This window comes from Alligator mississippiensis, chromosome 2 (assembly GCF_030867095.1).
Source record: "Alligator mississippiensis isolate rAllMis1 chromosome 2, rAllMis1, whole genome shotgun sequence".
NCBI lineage: Eukaryota > Metazoa > Chordata > Crocodylia > Alligatoridae > Alligator > Alligator mississippiensis.
The window spans coordinates 165,942,202-165,968,571 of NC_081825.1; the positions used below are offsets into that span (position 1 = coordinate 165,942,202).

At 45.8% G+C, this 26,370-nt stretch overlaps 1 protein-coding gene across 3 annotated transcripts in view; it reads right to left on the bottom strand.

The window, feature by feature from the left end:
• Window positions 1-9,836: 9,836 nt before the first annotated feature.
• LOC102574907 (albumin) overlaps window positions 9,837-26,370 on the bottom strand; it is a 37,640-nt gene continuing 21,106 nt past the window's right edge. For 2 of the 3 annotated variants that reach the window (XM_014609379.3, XM_019493554.2), the window contains 6 exons: window positions 20,172-20,304; window positions 14,569-14,666; window positions 14,075-14,213; window positions 13,188-13,411; window positions 11,587-11,719; window positions 9,837-10,038 (listed from right to left, as the gene is read on the bottom strand). In XM_014609379.3, the coding sequence (XP_014464865.1) occupies window positions 9,949-10,038; window positions 11,587-11,719; window positions 13,188-13,411; window positions 14,075-14,213; window positions 14,569-14,666; window positions 20,172-20,304 (817 nt within the window). In that variant the 3' untranslated portion in view covers window positions 9,837-9,948. Of the gene's footprint in view, window positions 10,210-11,586; window positions 11,720-13,187; window positions 13,412-14,074; window positions 14,214-14,568; window positions 14,667-20,171; window positions 20,305-26,370 lie in introns of all 3 variants that reach the window. The other variant, XM_006265655.4, reaches the window with a different exon arrangement.

Below are 26,370 nucleotides of genomic sequence, written 5' to 3' on the forward strand. Positions count from 1 at the left end.
AATATTCATTTATATACTTTTCTCAGTCAACATCTGTAAACTATTAACCATACTGCAGGCATTTGTAACTTTCTATTGAATTGGAACACTATTGCAAAACTATGAATATCCTTGACACAAAAAAGGGATAAAATTATTTGCTTAATATGTTTGTGATCTGTGCCTTTCTATCGTGACAAGACCTTGTAAATTCTATGACTCAGCACCCACACAAATAAATAATTACATAAACTACTTGTCCAGTTAAAACAAGTGATTTGAGGGATTGCATTAATATGTCATTTAGCCTAACATGCAGAAACACTTCAAACACTTATTTTTTCACTAATGCTTGCTCAAAAATGATCCAATCTGGTGTTATGAGGTAACGGTCTGCCCAGCTAAAATGCTTCTATTCAGAAATTCACTCCTGACTGCAGGTATCTAATAGACTCAATTAAATTTAATTTATGGAAGATGAGAAGCAAAAGCCATTGGGACACTCCGGTTCCCTTGCACTACTACAAAAACAGAAATAAAGTAGATGTTTAAGCCTGAGCCTTGTGCGACTCCACTGCTCACATATTTCCAGGTCAATATCAACCCATCCACCACCACTCTCTGGATGTGACCCCTAAGCCAATTTGCCACCTACCTGACTGTGTAATCATCTATATCACAGCCTGTCAGTTTATTTATGAGAACAGAATGAGATACTGTATTGAAGACCTTCTTAAAGTCTAGGTAGATGACATCTACCTTGACTTCTACATCTAAGCATTTTGTGATCTGGTTAAAGAAACAAGGTTAGTCAGGCAGGATCTACCTGCAATGAATTGTGCTGATTTCGTTTCAGCATTATTTGCCCTGCTGGGCTCCCACAAATGTGATCCTTAATGATTTTTTCGAGAGTTTCTTTTCTTTCTCAAATTCTCTTCCCATTAGGGGACAGGGTCCCCGTTATATAATTAGCAGCTCTGTAGCTTGCACTCAACCACTTTGCTCAGATATGGGGTTAGAGACTGTAACAGGACCCAGAGGCTCCTGTTACTTTAAGAGGAGAAACTAAAGCAGAAAAAGCCTCAGGCAGCTGAACAGAGGTTAGCTGCAGGAGGGAAGGCAGCAAAAGGATGGGCCAGAATGAGTGGGTCATGCTAGAGGATAGGCTGGCAATTTAGGTCAACCTGGACAGGCTTGCAAGATGGGTGAATCAAAACCTGATGGCATTCAACGTGGAGAAATGCAAGGTGCTCCACCTTGGGAGAAAAAACCCACATTATACTTATAGGCTCAGCAGTGCCACACTCATTAGCACCACGACTGAAATAGATTTGGTGGTCATGATTGACCACAAGATGAACATGAGCACCAATGCAATGCCGCAGCCAGCAAAGCAAACTCTAGCTTGCATCTATGGATGCATCTCAAGCAAGACCCAAGAAGTGATTCTCCCACTTCCAGAGGGAAGATCTCTGCAGCAAGAGGGCTGTAGCAAGATCTGTGCATCAAGAGGTGACTGGCTTTGATCCTATGTCTAGAAGCAGCAGGTAAGCAGCTGAGGGATGGCAGGGGACTAGGACTGAGGATGGACACGGGTTTTGGTATGCAGCCAGTGAGCTAAGAGTTTTAGTTTTAGCCAGTGTGTTTATGTTTTTGCTTGATTCACCGGCAGTTTGGGTTGGAACTATTGAGAGGGAGGAGATCCCAGTAGTGCCCTAGCAAAGCAGAAACAAGACCAAGGAGCCCAGTGGCCTAACAGGGCAGAGGTGGGGACAAGGGGCACACAGCCCAAGAGGGTGAGCAAGGGAAGGCCTAAGCCAGGACTGGTAAGCCCAGAGCCCAACAGAAGTGAGACCATGGGCCAGGGGCCTGAAGCCCAAAATGGCAAAACCAGGGCCTGAAAGGGCAAGACTAAGGCTGGACCCCAGAAGCCAAGCACAGTCTGTCTTAGGCTAAGAGGACCAGTGAGAGTAAAGGGGTGGAGGCCAAGAAGACCAAGGTCCCAACAAGTGCGTAGAGGCCTGCAGTGGCCTGAGATTAGCTAGTGGGCAAAGTGCCCCATCTTAGGGATATCCAGTAACAGCTGCAAGGCATAGATATTGTTACAAGGGAGGTCAAGGGCCATGAATAGCCCATAAGACAACATGTGCCCTGGAAGAAGAGATGGGCCAGGGAAGCCCACCAAGCCTGAGGACAGGAGTATAACTAGTGGGGTCTGAGATGATCCATTGGCAGAAAGAAGGACTACAGCTCAGTTGAAGACTCTTGGGCAGCCTCCCTTTTCAAAAACACAAGAAAAGAGGGTGCATACCTGATAAGCCAGACCAAGGCAGGAGTTGTAGCCACCAGGGGGCATCACAGCTTCCCCTGGAGCTCAGACCTGTTGCAGGGACCCTGTTATAAGAAAGTGTCAAGGAAGAGGCAACCTAGGATCATTCTTCCAAGCTGCAGCACCTACACAGGTGGTAGGAGGAGAATGTTTGACAGGATGCAGAAAAAAATGAAACTGAGGAGACTTGAGCTCTACCACTTCAGGCACTGGTTGCCTTCTGGGCTCTGACCAGATTATGAGAAAGAGTATCAACAGAGTCAGTGATTCATAGTGATGGCCAAATTATTAATGATGCCATTAGTACAGGTAGCCACTGCCTCTGTTTTCAGTTATATTGAAGCCATCCCTAAAGAAAAAATGGCCACCACACTCTGGTACAGAAGGGTAGACATTGCACTGTTGGGAAGAGACAGTGAACTGTTAGAGCAAGGATTGCAAGGAACTGTGGAAACCCTGCCAATAGTGGGAAAGTGGGACATTGGAAGCAGAAGGAAAACTGGGGGAAGCAAGAGGATATAGACTGAGGATAGGAAGAGGGGAGCAGGTACAAAGGATGGTGATGGGGTAGCGGTTGCAGGGAAGCAGTTAGCAGCTCCCTACTTACGGCAGTAAAAGAGAAGGGGCTTCCACCTCACATCAACCAGGAGAGGCAATGGTGATGGCTCATGAGAGTTACCTGAGAAATCATGGGATTTAGCACCTGTAGGAGAAGTTTGTGTGCAGGAGATGGTACAAGACGCTGCTCTTTGCAATTCTAGGCAGGTAAGCACAGTTCTGGGCAGGAGTTCTAGCCCAGACCTAGGAGCAAAGCATCCCTGCTGTCATGTCATTTCTCTTCAACTTGAAATGGGTGGCAAAAAAGCCCCAGGGCTGCAAGGAGTCAGGAAAGAGAGTGTGTTGGGGAAGTGTCACTGGGGTCTCATGGAGAAAAGAAGTCCTGAGCTGTGGAAGAGTAGGATAATGAGTAAAAAAAAAATGCTTGATAAATTTACATAATTAGATTGTTTTTAATAATTATTTATTCATGTTTCTGTATTTTCCATCCCCTGCCTAATTATGTAATAATCAGATTGATGCAAACAAGATATATGTTTCTGATGTTTCCAATGTTGTGGAATATAATCTTTTCCACAACTAAGTAAGGTTTTAAATTTGATTCCTGCACTAATATAGAGCAGCTGTCCTTGGGACAGCATATTCCAGTTGTTAGCAAAATAGTAGGTGCTGTAAATCTTACTCATAAACATCTTGACAGGTCACATAAACCTTTACTGAACAACTATTGGAAAACTTGATACCTTGGGCGAGGATTCTGTATTTCTTGAAAGTTCATTGCTCCTTTTCTATGTGCATTTGCTCCCCTAACAGGTATTATATATTGGACTTAACAAAGACAATGAGAGTAGAGAGAGTCAAGACAGTAATAGGAAATATAGGGTGTTTTTTCATATACTCCAGGAGTGGGGGACACTTTAAGTAGAGTGACTCTGAGAGCATTTCCTGTATTAGTGTCCCCACACTTCAAAATGGCTTTAGATAAAGTACCTCCGCCACCATTTTGAACTGTGGAGATGCTGATACATAATATGCGGAGGCTGGCCAGAGCATGCTTATTACCTGATTAGTTGAATCTGCTCAATTAGTTGAGTCTGCTCTTACATGCTATAATTACAGCACATCGGAGCAGCCTCCCGGCTCATGTATAGGCACCCATTGAGAAGTTTCCTCTTAGGCACAAGCAAAGGCTAAGTGGAGGCTCCTATTGAGCAGCCAAAAAGAGAGAGGTAGGTGCATTTGTGTGCATATTATAGATAGCTTTTGAACCTGTTATCACACCAGCACTAAAGGCCATGTACCTAAGGAAAGGTTGTGTAATATTAATCTCTGGACCCAATAAGTCAGCAGATACTGGCATAGGAGATATTGTAATTATAAGTAAATTATTAAAAGGACAAATATAATGACCTGCATGGAGATTGTAGAAAAGAGGGCAGGGGAGAAAGCACCATACAAGCACATGGCTGGCATCCTTACTGTCAATTGCAGCTCCTCTGCAAAATGTTCTCTGAATAGAAAGCTTGGCATGTTTGGAGAAGCATTGAGTCCTCTTGTTTCACCACTCAGCATGTGGTGTATGTAAAAAAAAGATGGTAACCATCCTGGAAGGGAGGCTTGTCCAGAATTCTGACTGCTGTGGGCATCAGATGCATTGAATGACCTTCCTTCAAACACAGTTTAATGTGTGTTAAAGGGGTTGGGAGTTGTTTCAGAATTTTGACTGATAGAAGCTCATTGCTTTTAATTGTGGAAGTTAAAAGAGTTGCCCTGGTTTATGCAAGTAGAGGATCTGGCCCACTGTTCTTAGAGCTAACTTGGAGGTTGAGTGAAAAATTGTAGCTGGTGCTAAGTTCAGCTACTGCTATCTGAGGAAGGTGAGCCACACTGCACTGGCAACACCTGTGCTCAGCTCCCTCATTGGTTTCCTGTTCATATCCCATTACAATCCAAGGGGTGGGTGATGTTCTTTAAAACTGAAAGGGATCAGGAAAGGTAGATTGAGGCAATGAAATATGGCCGTTGTGGAAATGTGAAGGAAATAAAGCCAGGCTTTGGAACAGGAAAGTAAATATGTTGCAATTAGAGGTCTGACTGGTGTCTCTCTACCCTGTCACTCCACCTGTGCCAGGGCCATGTACATAGTTAAAAAAATCTCTTGGCTTCTGGGCCAAGCACAAGGTCAGGCAGATTAGAGGATATTAACTACAATCTAAGGGAAGACTAGAATGGGAGAATTTTGCTTCAACACCAATCTCTCAAAAGATGGGAATTTTAAAAGTATGGTGCACTAGAAAAGCTGCTTACCAAAGGGTGAGAATCAGGAATGTCTAGAGAGTCAGGAAGAACATTCATTAGGGAATGTCGCTTTTTAATGGTCTTGATATTCCACCAATCAAGCTATCCTGTGTTCTGCAATTCTGCTGTCTGTTAGCTGCTCCTAAACCTCCTATATAACAGCACTGCAAATTGATTTTAACTCATTCCAATGAAGTTATATTTGCTGATTGTTTTTTATTAAGAGCTGGGACACTGGGGCTGGGTGGGGCAGCTATGGGAGTGGGGCTGGGAGAGCACGCAGGAGATGGGGGCTTGTGGCAGAGCCCCCCACGCAGTGCGGGGCAGTGAGGGGCAGTGGGGATAGCAGCAGGGCATAATGGCTCAGACACTTTTCAGTCTGGAAACAGCTCCTCACCTTGCATCCAGGACATGCACAGCAGGGGCACACTTGGGGCACAAAGTGGCTGCAGGAAGTGGGTGCTGGACCCAGGGCATCTCCCTGGAGAGGCCTCCTGTGGGGAGTGGGGTGCAGGAAGCTCCACATCCCAGTCATCTAGGAGCCCCATGCCCCCCCAGCCCAGGCACTATGGGCTTGGTGGCAGCACAGGAAACAGGCTAGTCTGCAGGAAAATAAGGAGCAGGGAGTGGTGTTTGGAGCTGCAGCAGCAGCTGCCTCCAGAAGCCTGACCTGACCTGGCCTAGGAAGGAGGCAGGGGAGGCAGGCTGCCTGCAGCCAGCACCCAACAACCTGCTGGTCCCTGGGGATCAAGCAGGGACCAGGGGCTTGGCTAGTGGCCACCTGAGCCCAGGCCTGCCTGGCTGACTTACTATGGCCCTGGGGCACCCATGCAAGCACAACCCCAGATCTGAGATTGGTCAGTGCACAGGCCCCTGGTACAGAGCATCTTATCTCAGAAATGCTGCAAACTTTTACAAACATCTTCTTTCTCATCGCTCTGCAGGCCCTGCAGCTGCACTCAGAGGAGAGGTCACGGTTGGCAGCTGGGATGCAGCCTCAGGGTTGGCTCTGCCCACAGCTGGGGCCCTGCAGATGCCAGCTCTGCAGGAGAAGGACCCAGGTCTCCAGCCATAGGCAGCTGCGGCTGGAACCTCCAGGGCCCAGGAACTGGAAGCAGTTTACTGCCATTAGCGGAAGTAGAAGCCAGCATATGGAGAAGCCTGCCCAGGAGCATTAACTCATGAGTAGTTTACTCATGAGTAAATTGCTCCCACATCAAATGCCCCATAGACACACCCAAGGCCTACTAAAGCTCTTACAATGCAAACTAAATATTCAAAATTAATCTAAAAGTCTACAACATGAAATGGATGGCGTCATGGACTAAGAAGCAAGCAAATGCAATATAATAGCAAAAAGCAACCATTCTTATGCTTGAGGAGCTAGCAACAGTACTGTGTGTACTATGGCACACTGACATCTTTTAGTAAAGCTTCTTGGGATTTTGTTTTTCTGCAAGCTTAGTAAAACCATTTGTCCAACTGAGGTCTAATTTCATACCCTAATAACTGAGGTTAAAAGTTTGTGCCATACTGTCCATTTTCAAACTGCTCCTCTTTATTCCTGTTGTTGAATTTTTGAGGTTCAGCTCAGTGACAGCACAGCTGCTTGAGCCTCAGCACAGGGTAGCAAGCCAGTTCATATTCAAAGTTCTGGTAGGTTGATGTGACCCATGTGAAGTCCTTGCTTTTGTGTCATCACCGCAGTTCTTCTCAACTGAACAACTGAAGATAGCATGCATATGGGTACACATTGTGTGCTTGCAAATTACAATTCCATGATAGATAATCACCTTAATGGACTACCCTCAGAGTCTCGGGGTCTAGGCACCTGTTCACATAAACCGTTGGGAGTTTACTATGTCCAGTGATACATTTCAGATTTCATTGGCATCGAACCTTGAGTAACAGAGATTTAAATTTGAGATCTTTGCTCATAGAAATATATATGAATCTACTTTTCAAATTTTTGATCAAATTAACTTCACCTGTGACTATTTTACTATTTGCTGGTGTCTTCTACACATGGCCCTCAGATTTCTGGGTGATGGCACTGGAGTCATTAAAATGATTGGATAACAAAAGCCCATTCTCTGAAGAGAGCATTTACTGAGCACAGCCATTTTCAATTTCAAGCGTAAGACAAAGAAACAACAGAAAAAGTTTACCTAAGACCCAACAAAATATGACGACGCAACAACATACAACTTAGTCTAAGTCAAGATACAACACAAACTTTGCATAAGTCTTACATAGTCCTAAGAACAGAGTGCCTCCTCCTACTCAGGCAGTCAGAAGCTTTTTCTGGGGGTCTGCAGCTCTTCTTTTTTGGTGAGAATGGTCCCACAGGTTTCATCTTTGCCTGTGCTTTTATGGGTGATCCACACCATTTTTCCCCTCCTTGGTTGCCTTGACAGCAGTATGTCCTTCATGTCTCTTGCTCCTCACATGTCTTTCACATCCCCAGTTTCCAGGAGTTTTAACAAAGTGCCTGCTGCTCACTTTGGGTCACATCAGAGCAGGGGTGGACAGTTATTTGGACTGGAGGGCCACTTAGGCAGATTTGGTGAGCTGTCACAGGCTGGGTCATCACCCCCTTCCCCCACAGCAGCTCACCAAAACTCACCAAAAGTTGCTCTGTGCTTGGCCAGGTGCCTGGAAGGGGGGTGCAGGCAGGTGGGGAGCAGCATCCAGGAGCAGGATGGGCATGCAGGGCTGGAGCTGGGATCACAGAGCCATGATAGCTCAGGGCTAGGGCCCAGGCCTGGGGCAGAGTCACAATCTGCTCTCTGCATGACCCTGCAACAGGTGCAGGTACTACAGGCAGGGGTGTGGGGGGGCAGATGATGGCTCTTTATCAGGCCTAGACCCCCTTGCTATCACTGCTCAATGATCCCAAGGTCTCCATGGAGACTGGCAGAGAGCTGCATGGTCAGGCAGACAGGATGGGCCACAAGTAGGCAGGGAGCTGCATCCAGGAGCAGGAAACGAGAGTGGGGTCTGGGATCTAGGGGTGGCAACAGCACAGGGCTGGGGGCTGGGGCAGAGCTGCAATCCATTCCCTGCACACCCCTACCCATGGAACCAACACCCATCACAGGAATGTGCAGAAAGAAGATCACAGCTCTACCCCAGGCCCCTGTGATCCTACCCCACAATCCTGACTCCACTTATTTGTCCCACTTCCGAAGGCCACTCCTCACCCACCAATGGCCCCATCCCATTCACCTGGCTGCACACACTGTCACGTGGGTGACACCCCCAGTGGTGGGTGTGGGGCGGACTGGCCAGGGTGCCCAGGCAGTGGGGCTGGGGCTGGCAGCAGTGGCAGCTGGAAGGAGCTACTGCTGCTAGTGCTGTCAGGAAGCAAGTCCAGCCACTGTACTGCCCCAGCTTCGTTTCATGCCCAGAGATGGGGGGACCAGCTGCATGTGCTACTGCCCAGGCTGCCTTCTGCACCTGGGCTGGATGGGACCATGGGACTCACACCTGGCCGGAAAAAATCCCTTAGCAGGCTAGATTTGGTCCATGAGCTGTTTTTTGCCCACCTCTGTATCAGAGTGTTAAAGCAGTCTTGCTCTTCCCCTGATATCTCAGGTCATGCACTCAACGCCTGTCACTTAGCTCTAAAATTAGTTAAAGAACCGAAGAGTGTTAAATATGCCATACATTTGCCAACAAACTCAAGGTTTCTAAAAGAGAGATCAGTCCTAAACCTGTTTCTTTTAGGTCAAAGCACATAAATAGCCAGCCTCTGTCTCCCTTGTTGCATGTTAAGGCTATTTCTACTTTAGGTGTACCTTGTGAAAGACACATTTAACAATTAAGTAATCAGACTGGAACAACAAATATTTTAAAGCTTTATTATTATTCAGTCTACCAGAGGATGATGATGAATAGCTTCTGGAAAAGCCAATAATTTTTGCAAAATGTTGAATATCTTTTTAAATGGAATGCTAAAACCTCTTCTTGGCACCAGAATGAAACAAAGAGCAAGAGAAGTCAAATAAAAGAATTCAGTCCTCCCCAACCAGTGACTTAGATGCTAGAAAGAAAAAGGATTATTTTTGAAGGTCCATCAAAATGCTCCGAGTGGTAGCAAGTCAACCATTTGTGGTGAACTTGTGTAGGAGTTTGAAGTCTCTTCACATAATCTCACTAATTTTAAGAACACAGCTCAGGGTTGTGCAAATAGGCTGTTAGCCTGAAAAGACTTTTTGCTTATGCTTACCTTGACTTTACCCCATTTTACCCCCTACCTGTTTACCCCAAAGGGTGCATGATTACCTTTTTCAGGATTGAGACTATAAAATTATTCAGGATGCTAAATCACAAGCTTCCTATTTCAGCTCTATAGGAGGGATATCCACATAGTTTTTCTGGCATTGCTCTAGTTCTTTAAAAACAGAGATCCCCAACTCAGTTACAATTACAGTTAGTTACAGTTCAAGTGAACCTGACCCAGTCTTTTTCTCCAGCCATGGTGTAGGGTGAAGATTACAATTAGGGCCATTGCAGATGGATCTAGAAAGAACCATTCTGTGACTACATATTGTATGGATAGCCTGAAGAAAGCCTCCTTGCAAAACATAAACACTTCCCCAACATTGAATTTACCCTCCCCATGCCCCAGTGGGGTTTGGTCAGAATTCTACAGATGAATCTGGGCCCAACCCTTACATCTCAGCAGAATGGAAATCATGTAAAGTCAAAGTTAGAGTTTTGGGGCTCTTGCTGATACAGCAGTAATTTGCTTTGTTACAGCAGAACGGTCAAAATACCACTCATAGGGAAGGTGCTGTTCTTCTCTCCTGTTTTTGTATGCTGCCCAGCATTGTCCTGGGATCTTGGCTCATGAACAAAGACTCCAGGTACTAAAATAACACAAACAGAGGGAGGGAAGGATGGAAGGAAAGAAGGTAGCCCTACATGACCATTTCCTCCGAGGAGTTAAATGCACAGTCCATAAATAGCAGTGCACCTATCTGCTATGCTTTAGACTCTGATTTTAATGTAGCTCTACTTTTGATAATGAGGTTTGCACCCTAGGAAAAGAGAGGAAAAATATTTGTGAGAGATGATCAATGGGAGCAAGTGACACAGCGTTTAATCAGAAAGATTCTGTGCTGTCTAACTGTTGGAATCTTGGTGACACAGAAGTTCAAATCAGATTGTTCCTATTGTCCCTCTCCCTTTAAAATCTATGTGCTCCTCTATGGTAAATATACTGTAAGCCATTGGTGACACATAGGGGGTGCATGCGACTGAGATCAGCCGTGCACCCCCTGGAAGCACCAGCCACGAAACTGGAAGTGCATTTCCAGTTTTGCCACTGGCTTGGTAATCAACAGCTGGGAGGCCGCCACCTCTCCCCCCCCCCCCCCCCCCCCAGTTGGCAATCAGCCACGGGGGGACCCCCCCCCCCCATTGGCAATCTGGTGCTCCCCCAGATTTAGGAGGCACGAATCGCCAATGCTCTAAGCCAGTGGTTTTCAAACTACCTAAAGTCACAGAGATCTTTCATATCACTTCTTCTGCTGCAGAAACCCTACTACTTCTGTCCTAAATAGCCGATGCAGAGGCAGGCACCCTGGCCTGGGAATGGCAGCACGCCATCTGCAGCATGCTATGCCATTATAGTCAATCTCTTCACAGAACCCCTAATAACTAGGGTGGCCATCATAGATGACATTCTGGTTTGCTACTACTCTGTCCTCTGTCCTCTACTGATACAAAACCAGGCGTGTTTATGTCCTCTATTTTTCTCTTGAAGAAAAAAAATACAGGACATAAAGGTGCCCAGTTTCGTATCAATAGCAGACAGAGGACAACTGGACTGTCCTCTATGATGGCCACCCTACTGATAACATACCATGGAACCCCAGGATTTCAAAGACCATAGTTTGAAAACCACTGCTCTAGACCATCATGTTTCTATGGAATTAGTTCATAGTCAGTTGGTTCCCTTTCTAGGTGTGTATAATTTGACCCCCATTGTAGTATCTGGATGATAAGTGAAAAAAATGTACTTAAATATAGTGTAATATTGGTATTTCAGTTAATAAATGCCTAGAGGGATATTTATTTCATGCATTAATGTACTACTAACAGATAAATCCTTCACATAATGGATTAGTACTGGACATAAATAGGAATCCACCTACAGGTCTCAAACTGTTTTTCTGTTGTTCCATTTAATGTGAGGTGTCCAGGGGCAGAGTATGTTTATCTCAACTTAATTTGTTCAGAATTTGTATTTTAAAATTCCTGTAGATAATGTATAGTTAAGAGACATAAATAGATAAAAATAGATTTATTTTGTGGTGCCTGAACCATTTAAAATAAATGTAGATATAGATATGTTTTGCCTATGCTTTCATTGATCAAGACTAGGCCCTGTATTATGAAAAAAGAAGGGATACCTCTTTGCCGAAGCAGGTATCATGGTCTGCTGCCTTGCAGCACTTATCCACCATACCACTAAAGCCTGTGACAATTGTCTGCAGTTCTTCATCTGTCATCTTGGGCTTGTGTTTAATGAGGTTGATGAGCATTCTGGAATGAAATCAAAAAAGTTAATCTGAGCTAATTTACTGGGGTTTAATTTGATATTGGCTGGAGACCTGTGCCAGTCCAGGGTTTGACTGGGGTTATGAGCAATGCTCAGAAGTGCTTGTTAGTCAGCTTTGAAAATTAATCCCTTGCTCACTATGAATCTGATCTAGGGTCCAGTGAAGCTGATGGGACTCTTTCCATGGATTACAGGGAAGCCTGAATTGAGGTCCTGCATGCTGAATATGAGACAATAATACAGAAAAGTATCAAACTAATGCTTGTCCACTATAGCATAACTGAGGAGAGGGAGGATGCAAAAATATCTACCACTGCACCAGCAGCTGATCACCCTGCTGTGATTGGTACCAGGGCAGCCAGCACTGTCCATATATCATGGATGCCCTGAGCATGGAGCTGTTCTGTTAAACCTTCGCCTGCCCCATTTGCTTCCCTCTGTCTGTGACTTCAGACTCAAGGCATTGTTTGTCCACTTCTCCTATTTGTCTTCAATTATTGTCTCACCTTATCTTTAGGTACAAAAGACCCTCTTTGAATGATAGAATCATATAAAATTAGAGTTGGAAGGGACCTCCAGAATTCATCTAGTCAAACCTCCTCCTCAAAGCAGGAGCAGCTCCAACTATGACATCGTAGCCAAGGCTTTGTCTAGCTGGGTCTTAAAAGCCTCCAGGGATGGAGATTCCACAGCTACTCTGGGTAGCCTGTTCCACTGCTTTACTACCCTTCTAGTGAGGAAGTTTTTCCTAATATCTAACCTAAACTTCCCTTGCTGCAACTTGAGGCCATTGCTCCTTGTTCTGTCATCTGCCACCACTGATAAGAGTCTCTAGCTCCATTCTCCTTGGAATCAACCTTCAAGTAGTTGAAGGCTGCTATTAAATTCCTACCCCCCACCGTCTTCTTTTCTCCAGACTAAATAAGCCCAGCCTCTCCTCAGAAGTCATCTGCCCCAACCGCCTAACCATTTCGTTGCCCTCTGCTGGACTCTCTTCAATTTATCCACACTCTTTCTGTCATGGGGGGCTCAAAACTTGACACGGTACTCCAGATGTGGCCTCACCACTGCTACACTGAGGTGAATAAACACTTTCCCTGATCTACTAATGTATCCCTATAAACCAGCCTTCTTTGCAACAAAGGCACACTGTTACCTCATAAAGGCTCCATATTCCTTTAATTATTAAAAATCCATCCCACAAGCCACATTTCTCAGGATGCTGGCAGCAAACTGGCCAACTAAGACTCTCTTCTTCCTAGTTGTCCTCTGCCATGGTCTGGCTTGGACTGAGTCACCATGCCATCCTACTTTGCAACTGTGTTGACATAAGCTCCCAAGCCCAGGCTACCTGCAAATAATTCCTTAGTATAGCCAGTCCATCAAGCTGGTGAACTTCCATGTCAGGATATTAATTCTTAGAAAATCTATAGTGAATTAGAAAGGTCTTACCCAAGATGGTTTTCTTGCCATATTTGAGGAGGAGCAGTGCACAATGTCTCATCAAAGTTGAACATGTCTGGATTGAATGGTGGGAGCACATAGTTTTCATCCACTCCTAGCTTGGTGAAGCATGGTCTCCTGTTAGCATAGGATTCATTACAGCAGTGCGCAACTTGGTCATTTATCAGTGTTGCTTCCTGTTTCTTGCACATATCCTGAATCACAATGCTAAGCTGCATAGAGAAAGGAAGAACAACAAAATAAGAGTCAAAGCCATTTTCTCTTTAATGTAAGTACAAGGTGTGGCAGCACAGTAAGGGGCACTGCTATGCCTAGCTACCCACCTCACTGTGCCAGGCCCAAAGCCACACTTCTTGAGTCTCCCCAGTGGAGCCCATGGCCGGCCAGCCCCCTTCTTTGAAAACCCCCACAAGCCTGGAGTAACGCTGCCACCACCCAGGCACTGGTCTCTGTTGGAGCTCTGTGCAGCCCCAGGTACACAGACCCTGCAAGTCTTAGGATTTCTTTGCCCACTGGTAAGGTTTCTGGGTGCTTGTTTTAGCCCATAGCCTCCCAGGGTAATCTCAGGTATGACTGAGTTAGTCAATAAACAGCCAAGCTCTCCTAGGAGCGAAAAGCATGCTCTGTCCCCTCTCAAATCAGGCATTCACTGAGAAAATCAGCCAGTCATGCTGTAACTCAATACCTTTATTGTTCAGGGAGAAGGAGGGCGGTAACCAGGTTGAACCAAGAAGCCAGATAAAAACAGAGGGGTAGATGGAATGTCCCAATCCACGGACAGAAGGGGATTTATTTACAGAAGGAATGCCTGTTCCTTATTCTACAAAGAAAACCCATCTAAACAAAGACAAAGACCAAGGAAGACATCTACTCACATATCTCTCAACACAAAGTAGGCGACTGTCTTCAGATTTCTGGCAGCACTTGACACCAACAGCTGCCATCTTCTTTGTGATTTCAAGCAATGTTTCTGTGGATACTTGAGGCATTTTCTTGGTGAAGCGGATAAGAACCCTGAAATCACAAGATTCCATGCTGGATGATCACTGTTGAACAAACTCTTGGCAGAAAGTCATGTACCAAAAATAGTTGCTCCAAGTGCAAAGCAGTCTGTCTAAAGCTGTACTGCTTCAGCAAGGGGAGTAGCAGAAATAGGAGCTGTCTCTCTGCACCTTTTAATAGGGACTGGCTCTCTGCACCACTTATGAAACTGTCTTGTCCCTACAGTGCAGTATTGGTGCTTTCTGAAGTGCCAGCTGAACACTTTTTGTGCCTTGGTTCTGGTCATCTGCGCCTGGAAAATTTCACTTTTACCAAACCCCAAATATTCACTACTTATATGTGAGGGTGCTTTTCAGGAACAACATACGCTTTTTGGAATTCAAATTCTCCTCCATTTTTAAGAAGATCACAGTTCGTCTTTACAGTAGCCTCAGTCTCCTGGATGTGACTTTGAAGTTTCTCTTCCTGCAAGTAAATATATTTCTTGTTAACAGCATATAATGTAATCTGAGAAAGGTATACTCAGATTCCAATCCAAGCAAGAAAAGTATGCATCCACTTTTATCTACTATTAGTTCTAAGGTATAATTCTGGCCTACACATTAATTAAGAATCCTACCATTAACAGATCCATCCTCAGCACACCCCTAAGAGTCCTCACCACTTCAGGAAGTGCTCTCAGCATGTGTATCTTCATTACTCAGCAGGGCTTCATTGTGCTGCTGGAGTGTATCCTTATTTACTTAAACATAGTATGACCATATGTCCCAGATTGGCAGGAACAGTCCCAGATTTTGGATGCTGGTCCTGGCTGGCTGATGAAAATTAAAACAAGCATCCCAGGTGTGGGACATGGGCACAGTGACAGGCTCTGGGAAATAGGAAACTGTATTAACACTAACTGTTATTTCACAGGTGATTGTTAACATCTCTGAAGTAAAGAACTTTGGGTCACTAACAGGCCATTGACTCCCTGCAGCCTGCAGCAGCAGCGGGTCGGGGGAGAGGCAAGCAGGCAGTGTCTCAGATAGATTTCACAGTGTCCCATATAGTCACTGTACTTAAACAGGACCTTGTTTTCTGTCTCTCTGAATGTTTTTCTAAAGAAAATGTTACTCATACATATACATGTAAACAGTGAGTATAAGATTTGCATATATGAACTTAAACAAGCTGGTGGGTTTAATCTTCTAACACTGGCAAATCTTCTTCAATTCCTTTTTTTCCCCAGAATTCCTTCAGCATTAAGTGAAATTCAGGTTTTCTGGGGCTTGAAAAAAATCACTTTGGATTTTGCTTTCAGAGGGCATATCCACACATTTTTACATCACATTAAATTTACAGTGCAGTAAGTTACTGTGCAGTAAGCAGAAATAGGCCAGCATCTACACATGCAAGCATTAAAGTGCCTTAATTCTGTGTGTGGTCTGACTTGGGACCACAAGTCAGTTCACAGACACAGTTAGTCCCAGGTCAGTCCACATGCACATTGTTACTGTGCAGTAAGGTGTCTACACATGCGTTACTGTACAGTAACTAATTGGGCATAAATTTGATATCTGTATCATGCAAGTATCAAATTTACACCTGAACTGGCATTAGCCACCATAGTTACTGCATAGTACAGGCATGCACGTGTAGACATGTGCCTATACTGCACAGTAATTTTTGGTTAATGCACATTAATTTAGTTTACTGCTCAGTAAATGTGAACATGTAGATGTGCCCAGAGAGATGTAAATTTCAAGGATTGAGGGAAATATGATAGTTTCATAGTATTTCAAAGGACAGAAGGGACCATTTGCTCATTTATTCTTATAGCCCATAGAGCCTGGAAAATAATATAATCACACACATGTTCTTAGTATGGTGTGTGGGAGGTTTTGCCTTCTTCTGTACCTGGGGGCCATGGTCCTCTTCCTGGTATGTCTCAAGTATATTTTAACAACCCTTGAAGCAGCAGTACATCAGTCACTGTGGTTCCTCTGCTTTACTTGTGGAAGAATAAGGGGTTATATCTTGTATCAGGGGCAAGGTGTAGGGGGTGCACGTGGGTGCACATGCGCCCCCTGCAAAAAGGTGCCACCAACACTGTCAGCAGCACCTGCAGGCAGTCCATAATTGCCCCTGGCCACCGCCAACACTGCCGATGGCGCCTGTAGGTGGTTGCCAACACCTGGTTGGCACTTGCCACCCCCTCCCCCTCGCCTCTGACATTGCTGGCAGTGTCTACAAGAGCTCCCCTCCTCACCACTGCCAGGCTCCCACCGCTGCACTCCTGCTGCTACCGGTGCAGCCGTCCTCCCCCAGCCACCGGGGGCACATGCCATTCATGTCTTGTATTGTGTCAAGGTCAGCTGTGTAATTTTGATAAGAGGTTAGTCTATGGATTTTTATAGGATGGTTTAGATAGGGATGATCCTGCCTCAGGCAAAGGTTGGATTAGATGATCTCTGGAGGTCCCTTCCAACCCTTCGTCTCTGCGAGTCTATAATCTGATGGTGACTTCTGTTAGCTTCTTAAGAAGTAAATGCTTTCATTTAAAGTTCAGATCCTATTTCATTTATTTGGTATATAATTATGATCCCATTTCAGCCTGTTGACATCTCTAAAAATCCATTAATCATTTACTTTTGTGATATATAGTCATACAAATCTTTAAGACTGAGTCCAAAAAAGCAGTGAGGAGGATCAACCAACCTTTTATATTAACATCCTTTCAGAGACTTGTGAAGGTTGGACTGGAATCACACTGTGGTATCTAAGGTCCACTTATGTGTCTAATAGGTAGAATAGGCTATGGCAGAAATGACTTAATGCCCTTGACAGAGCACATGATTGACTGAGGTGTCCCCACTGCCCAAGTCCCCTGCAATGGCAGGGAACTGATCAAATAAGAGATGTCCAGATGATCCTTGTAACATGTTGAATAGAAAAGTGAAAACACCCCAAGATCCCTACCATTTAGTCTGCATGTTACAGATATTTGTACAGGACCCCATACACATGAGTTCTGATCCCTCCTGGGTCCTCCATGTATCAGCACAATATTTTCAATAACCACAGCAGAATTTTTAAATTATAGTTAAGATGTTGATGTTCTGGATAAACAGGAAAATCCATTTGATTTACTATCTATAAAATGCCCATCTCCTTCCCACTTTAATACTTCTAAAAATAGGGTTATTAGATATGGAAATTATGCTTTCTTTTCATCCCCTGTCCAACACAATTAGTGGCAATACAAGCTTCTTCACATTTGTCCCTGAACTCCCGAACAAAGAGGTCAATGGATAAGTCTTGCCCCAAGCTCAGTGAATTTTTGGCCTCTGCTGAAGCTATTAACCCAGGTGCCTTTCTAAGATTGTTTTAGTGATGTGGATGTATGTCCATTAGGAATCTGACTATGACCATCACATTATTTTATACATCTAGGGGTAGGAAGGAAACACATATGGAGCTATTCCAATTGTTCTCTCCTTCCAGGCAGCCACAGGACTTTATTGTGAATGATAAAGATGGAATTGGTGCCTCTTCCATGGGAGTACTAGATTCTCCAATGGGTTAACCTACAATGAATTCTTTAGAACTAGAATCTCTTCAGAATTCTGATCCTGCTTTATTCCCCATAGCTCAGCAAGGTTGGTTGGTCCTCCTCTTCATTTGTATCATAGCTCTGGTCTTCTCAACAGCTGAGTACTCTGCACCTATCTGGGCCTCAAGTTGGCATACCAAACACATCAACACACAACTCTACTCAGTAATGAGAACTATTTCTGTAACTTTGATATCAACTCCAGTGCAGTGACTACCAGTACTTTCAAACATTACTCCTCCCTCTACTCGATGGGATGCAGCAACATACAGAGAAATAATGCATATCAATAATAATCCGGACCTTCCCATCCAGAGGGACCTTCAAGATGTCCCAACTTGTCACATTATTTCACAAAAACCTTTTTTGGACATGAACCGAGCACGCCCTATATCACAACACTGAAGAATCTTGGAGGAAAGCATTGGGAAAACCCTTATCCAAAGAAACACCTTGTCTCCAAACCAACAATGCAACAACTAGGCTTCAACCTTCCACAGCGTATGTGGACATCCCTTAATAGGATACGCACTGGACATGGCTGGTGTGGCCACCTGATGTAAAAGTGGTACCTAAAAACCCTGCCTGACTGTGACTGTGGAAACCCTGACCAAACCATGGAGCACATAATAACATCCTGCCCCAGATACAAGTTTGAGGGTAACATCCTGGAGTAACACTCACTTTCCAGCAGGGCATTGGTCTGGTTGGGGAATTTGGAATTAAACTTGTGACAATAGCTCTTGCTTCTAAAACCATATGAAAGAATCTCAGCAATCTCAATGCTCTATTTGTAATACTGCGTGTGAAGAAATACTGATATGGCAGGCCCGGATGAGCTCCATCCGAGGATGCTGAAGGCATTGGCCGACATCATTGCAGAGCCACTGGCGGGAATATTTGAACGCTCATGGCGCACGGGCCAAGTCCCGGAGGACTGGAAAAGGGCCAATGTGGTCCCCATTTTCAAGAAGGGGAGGAAGGAGGATCCGGGGAACTATAGGCCAGTCAGTCTCACCTCTATCCTTGGCAGAATCTTTGAAAAAATTATCAAGGCTCACATTTGCGAGAGCCCAGCAGGGCAAATTATGCTGAGGGGAAACCAGCACGGGTTCGTGGCAGGCAGATCGTGCCTGACCAATCTAGTCTCTTTTTATGACCAGGTTACGAAACGCCTGGACACAGGAGGAGGGGTGGATGTCGTATACTTAGACTTCAGGAAGGCCTTCGATACGGTACCCCACCCCATACTGGTGAACAAATTAAGAGGCTGTGACTTGGATGACTACACAGTCTGGTGGGTGGCGAATTGGCTGGAGGGTCACACCCAGAGAGTCGTGGTGGATGGGTCGGTTTCGACCTGGAAGGGTGTGGGCAGTGGGGTCCCGCAGGGCTTGGTCCTTGGACCGATACTCTTTAATGTCTTCATCAGCGACTTGGACGAGGGAGTGAAATGTACTCTGTCCAAGTTTGCAGATGACACAAAGCTATGGGGAGAAGTGGACATGCCAGAGGGCAGGGAACAGCTGCAAGCAGACCTGGACAGGTTGGACAAGTGGGCAGAAAACAACAGAATGCAGTTCAACAAGGAGAAATGCAAAGTGCTGCACCTAGGGAGGAAAAATGTCCAGCACACCTACAGCCTAGGGAATGACCTGCTGGGTGGCACGGAAGTAGAAAGGGATCTTGGAGTCCTAGTGGACTCCAAGATGAACATGAGTCAGCAGTGTGACGAAGCCATCAGAAAATCCAATGGCACATTATCGTGCATCAGCAGATGCATGACAAATAGGTCCAAGGAGGTGATACTTCCCCTCTATCGGGCACTGGTCAGACCGCAGTTGGAGTACTGTGTGCAATTCTGGGTGCCGCACTTCAAGAGGGATGTGGATAACCTGGAGAGGGTCCAGAGAAGGGCCACTCGTATGGTTAAGGGCCTGCAGACCAAGCCCTACGAGGAGAGACTAGAGAAACTGGACCTTTTCAGCCTCCGCAAGAGAAGGTTGAGAGGCAACCTTGTGGCTGCCTATAAGTTCATCACGGGGGCACAGAAGGGAATTGGTGAGTATTTATTCACCAAGGCGCCCCCGGGGGTTACAAGAAATAATGGCCACAAGCTAGCAGAGAGCAGATTTAGATTGGACATTAGGAGGAACTTCTTCACAGTTCGAGTGGCCAAGGTCTGGAACGGGCTCCCAGGGGAGGTGGTGCTCTCCCCTACCCTGGGGGTCTTCAAGAGGAGGTTAGATAAGCATCTAGCTGGGGTAATCTAGACCCAGCACTCTTTCCTGCCTATGCAGGGGGTCGGACTCGATGATCTATTGAGGTCCCTTCCGACCCTTACGTCTATGAATCTATGAATCTTTGATACCTACCACTTTTCCATAACATTCAGAAGGGTTTTCATTTTTGCAGCACTTTTCCAGGACTTCTTCATATCCTTTAGCAATCCTTAGAAGCATCTCAGTCGAGAATTCTTGGTGCCTTCTTGAATATTCATAGATAAACCTGTAACACATGAAACAAGCCAGCATTTGAGTTAATGAATAAAGTAAACCTGGTTTCTCTAATGATGAATATGACCAGAAGAACTGACAATACAGGACCACTTTTTCAGCACCAGGCTTGAAATGTACTTTGTTGTTTTAGTAGGACATTAGCATTATATAGTCCCTATCAACATGTCAGCTGCTAGAGGGGCAACAGCCAGGGATATCATAGATTAGCTTCATCTCTAAAAATCATCAGAAGTGATGACAGAATTGGGGAACAAAGTGAAGAAAAGAGGAGCTAGGTTATATCATCAACATTCCTTTTCATCAAAGGTAAAAGCCCTGCTAGACACAGATGCTCCTGGAGATAAATGCATGGCTGCCTAGATGGCATTTCCAGCAGGACTTTGGATTAGCTGACCCAAGGATGGTATTCAAAGAAGATGGAATTCTGGGAAGAGATGGGATCCACTTGATGATGAGGAAAAAGGACATATCTGTGCACAAGCTAGCTAACCTAGTGAGGAAGGCTTTAAATTAGGTTCAGTGAGGGACAGAGATAAAAGCCCAGAGGTAAGGAAAAGGCCAGCTGACTTAGATAAAAGCCAAAAAAAAGAAGTCAATAAGGGGATCTTTAACAAGGCATTCAAGAGAAATTAAGACAATCAGCCAATTAGCTAAGATGTTTATATACTGATAATGTGAGCAGCATGGGGAATAAGCAGGAATAATGGAAGTTCTAGTATAATCATGGAAGTATGGGATAACTGGAATTGGTTGGGGAAGTTTGCATGCCTGGAGTACTGTCATACTGAATATAACTCTTTCAGGAAAGACAAATGTGGAAGAAAGGACATGGTGTTGTTCTCTGTATAAAAGAAACACACTTGTTCTGATATGTGGTAAGAAACAGGAAGAAGGCCTGTTGAAGACCTGTGGATCAAGTTAAGAAGGAATGATATCATGGTAGGTGTCTGCTATAGACAAACCAAGTGAAAGAACTGAATGACTGTTTTTCCTAGTAACTAACAGAAGCATTTAAATCACAGGGCCTGGTGATCAATGGGGACTTCAATTACTGTGACATCAGCTTGGAAAAAAACACAACAAAGGACAGACTGTCCACCAAGATCTTGGACTGTGTCAGGGACAACTTTCATATAGATGGTACGTAGGCCAACTAGGCAAGTAGCTCATCTTAATTGACTGCTCACATATAAGGAGGAACTGGTTGAGAATGTGCACATGAAAGGCAATTTAGGGGACAATGACCATAAAATAGAGATCAGGACCCTAAGGAAAGGAAGGAAGGACAGCAGCAGAACAGAGCCATTGGGTGTGTACAGAAGTTGCTTTTTCACCATTTAAAATGGTGGAAGGCCTGGTCTGAGACCTTCCCCTCTGGTACTTCTGAGGTCTCCACCCAGACATAATCCAGGTTCCAGGCTCCATGCAGACAGAGCCTCTGGATCTCGGCTGCAGGGGCTGCCTGGCACATTTCCAGGCACGTGGGACAGGGAGCATAGCCACCTCCCCTTGTGAGGTCTGCTCTACTTTGGAGTCTCTGGGGTGCAAGATAAAGGAGCTCCAGGGTGCAGTCCAGAGACTGCATGCCATCAGGGACAGTAAGCAGGAGACAGACTCCTACTGCCAGACCCTTCACCCCCTGGAGGCTGAGGGTAGACCAAGGTCACCTTCCAGGACAAGGGAGGATTCCAGGATCTCCCATACTGTCCTGCCAGGGGGTTGGACCAAGGTAGTCAATGGCCCCAAGGCCTGCTGCACCAGGGTCCCCTCCCCTCTGGAGCTTTCCAACAGGTACGAAGCTCTTGCAGCCCCAGTAGATCCTGCAGAGCTGCCAACTCCTGCAAGCAATGGAGGCTCACTCACAGCTACCATCCCTGCTCTCTCTAAAGCTACATGTAGAGTGGTCATTGTAGGAGACTCCCTCCTGAAGGGGAATGAGGGCACAATCTGCTGCCCCAACCCCTTAGCCCTGGAGGTCTGCTGCCAAAGCTCATCTGGCCCATCGACCACTACCCTATGCTCCTTATCCATGTGGGCATGAATGACATGGCTCAGAGCAATCAAAATCAGGTCATGAGAGGCTACAGGGCTTTGGGAGCAGGGATTAGGTGGTTTGAGGCATAGGTGATGTTTTCATAGATTTCATAGACATTAGGGCTGGAAGGGACCTCAGAAGATCATCGAGTCCAGCCCCCCGCCCAAAGGGCAGGAAGTCAGCTGGGGTCATAGGATCCCAGCAAGATAAGCATCCAGTTTCATCTTGAAGGTGTTCAATGAAGGCGCTTGAACAACCTCCGGTGGCAGGCTGTTCCAGACCTTGGGGGCTCAGACAGTAAAGAAATTCTTCCTTATGTCCAGCCTGAAACGGTCTTGCAGTAGTTTGTGACCATTTGACCTCATCATCCCTTGGGGCGCTCTGGTGAACAAACGTTCCCCCAGACTCTGGTGGTCACCCCTGATAAACTTGTAGGTAGCCATCAGATCACCCCTGAGCCTGCACTTTTCCAGGCTAAAGAGCCCCAGGGCTCTCAGCCTGTCATCGTAGGGCCTGCTTCCCTGACCTCTGATCATGTGCGTGGCTCTTCTCTGGACTCTCTCAAGCTTCTCCACATCCTTTTTGAATTGTGGAGCCCAAAACTGGACGCAGTACTCCAGCTGCGGCCTCACTAAGGCCGAGTACAAGGGGAGAATGACGTCCCGGGATTTGCTTGAGAAGCATCTATGGATGCAAGCCAGCGTTTTGGTCGCTTTACTAGCCGCAGCATCGCATTGCAGGCTCATGTTCATCTTGTGGTCAATGATGACCCCCAAGTCTCTTTCTTCCATAGTGCTAGCCAACATAGCACTGCCGAGCCTATAAGGATGCTGCGGGTTTTTTTTCCCAAGGTGGAGAACCTTGCATTTATCGGCGTTGAACACCATCAGATTCTCGTCCGCCCACTTGCTGAGCCTGTCCAGGTCAGCCTGGATCATCCGCCTGTCTTCTGGTGTGGATGCTTTGCCCCAAAGTTTGGTGTCATCTGCGAACTTGGCCAGTCCGCTTCTGACTCCAGTGTCCACATCATTAATGAAGATGTTGAACAGTATGGGTCCAAGGACAGAGCCCTGGGGGACCCCACTGGTCACAGGACACCACGATGAGTGACTTCCATCAATTACTACCCTCTGGGTCCAACCCCGGAGCCAATTTTCCAGCCAGTGGATTGTGGAGGACCCAAGGCGACAATTGGCCAGTTTCTCCAAGAGGCGATCATGGGACACCAGATCGAAGGCTTTTTTGAAGTCAAGATATATGACATCAATCTCATCTCCCTTGTCCAGGTGATAGGTCACCTGGTCGTAGAAGGAAATGAGATTGGTCATTGGAGGTTTTCTTCGATCCTCCCAGTTTCGGGTTATAGGTTGAGGAGGGAGAGGAGAATCGAGGTAGTTAACCAAAGACTGCAGCACTGGTGTCATCATGAAGGCTTCGACTTCCATGATTACAGTCTGCTCTTTGGTCAGAATGGCTGACCTGCTCAACCGGGCTTTAAACTAAGCCTGCCAGGGGATCGGGGGATTACTGCCGTAGCAAACCCACTGGGCAACTTTTGCAAATCCAGCAGGCTAAGGAACTCAAGGGAACCCACCTCTACCCCAGCCCCGAAATGATGTGTAGGAAGGATTAGGGCCTCCAATGGGACACTTAAGTGCCTGTACACCAAAGCCAGGAGCTTGGGAAATAAACAGGCGGAACTTGTCCTCCTGCTAAACAAGAATGACTACAATCTCATAGGGATAATGGAGATCTGGTGGGACTCCACCTATAACTGGGCCACAGGTATAGATGGCTATACCTTATACAGGAGAGACTGTGTGGACAAAAGGGGCAGGGGTGTAGCTCTCTATGTCAAGGAAAGCCACACGTCCCTGCAAGCTGACATTGACATCCAGGGTGGATGACTGGAGACTCTATGGGTTAAAATCAATGGTGGACATGGCACAGGGGACACAATGGTAGGAGTCTACTACAGACCTAATCAGGATCGAGAGCTCGACCAGGAATTCTCCAGGGAACTGGCTGAGACTGCACACTCCCGGTGCATGGATGTCATGGGAGACTTCAACTACCCAGACATCTCATTGGAAGAGCACTCAGCCAAATCCGAACAGTTGCAAAGCTTCTTCACATGCGTGGATGAGCTCTATCTGACTCAAGAAGTCTATGGATCGACAAGAGGCAAAGCACTGCTCAACCTGGTACTGGCAATGGGGGGATGATCTAGTCAGTGACCTAATGATCAAAGGGAAGCTGAGAGACAGTAACCATGAGCTGATCACTTTCACTATCCACCATAAAGCTGGCAAGTCAGTCAGCAATGCTCAACATCGAAAAATGCAAGGTACTCCACCTCAGGGAAAAAAACCCTACAGCACACTTATAGGCTTGGCAGTGCTATGTGTGCTAGCACCAGAGACGAAAGGGACTTGAGGGGTCATGACTGACCACAAGATGAATATGAGCCACCAATGCGATGTCGCAGCTGGTAAAGTGAGCAAAACTCTGGCTTGCATCCATAGATGCTTCTCAAGCAAATCCCAGGATGTCATCCTCACCCTGTACTCATCCTTGGTGAGGCTGCAGCTGGAGTACTGCATCCAGTTCTGGGCTTCACAATTTTAAAAGGATGTGGAAAAGCTCGAGAGAGTCCAGAGGAGGGCCACATGCATGATCAGAGGGCAGGAGACGAGGCCTTATGATGAAGGTTATGAATGAAGAGCCATGGGACTCTTCAGCCTGGAAAAGTGCAGGCTCGCGGGGTCCTGGTGGCTGCCTATAAGTATATAAGGGGTGTACATCAGGACCACAGGGAACACCTGTTCACCAGAGCACCCCAAAGAATGACAAGGTCAAACAATCACAAACTCCTCCAAGACCGTTTCAGTCTGGACATAAGGAAGAACTTCTTTACTGTCTGAGCCCCAAAGGCCTGGAACAGACTGCTGCCAGAGGTGGTGCGAGCACCTACTTTGGGCTCCTTTAAGAGACATTTGGACGTTTATCTTGCTGGGATCCTTTGACCCCAGTTTACTTCTTTCCCCTGGGGAAGGGGGCTGGACTCAATGATCTTCTGAGGTCCCTTCCAGCCCTAATGTCTATGAAATCTATGAAAGTGTTTGATTGCCATGACTCAACAGAAATTCACAGTTTTACGCCACTTTAAAATGGGTACAGCACTTTAAATTAACCCTTGTTAAATGAGTTATTACATTTTAAGTGCTATATTTTACAACACTTCAGCAACCTACAGTGCGTTGAATAGCTTCTGTACACTAGTCAAATTTCTGACCAGTAAAGAAGCCCCAAGAGCACCCCCTTCCTCCTAACGTGGAGAGTGCTGGGAGGTTCAGAGCCCCCACCCCCCCCAACCAAACACTGCACTTCTGTCATGTTTAAGAACACTGTAACTTTATAGTGCTATAAAAAAGTGCTCTATATCATAATGCTGTAAAACGTGCATGGGGTACTTCTGTACATACCCACTGGAATTCAAGAAAGCAAACTTTAACAAACTCAGGTGACTGGTGGACAGGATCTCCTGGGAGGCAAGTCTGAGGGGAAGAGGAGTCCAAGAGAACTGGTTGCACTTTAAGGAGGCCATATTAAGGACACAATAGTAGGCTATCCCAGTACAAAGAATGGATAGGAAATGCAGCAAGATATTGGCCTTGCTAAATGGTGACTTCTCCAATGAACTAAAACTCAAAGAAGTATTGTACAAAAAGTGGAAACTTGACCATGTTACAAGGAAGAGGTATAAAAGTGTAACACAAGCAAACAGGAACAAAATCAGGAAGGGCAGGGCACAAATGGAGATGCAACTAGCAAGGGACACAAAAAGCAGGAAAAATCTTTCTACAGGGATGTCATGAGTAGAAAAAAGGCCAAGGAAAGTTTAAGTCTCTTACTAAACATAGAGTATGTGTATATGATGTGAAGAAGGCTGAAGTATTTAATGCATCATTTACTTTGGTCTTCACAACTAAAATTGGTTACCAGTACTAAGTAGTAGTA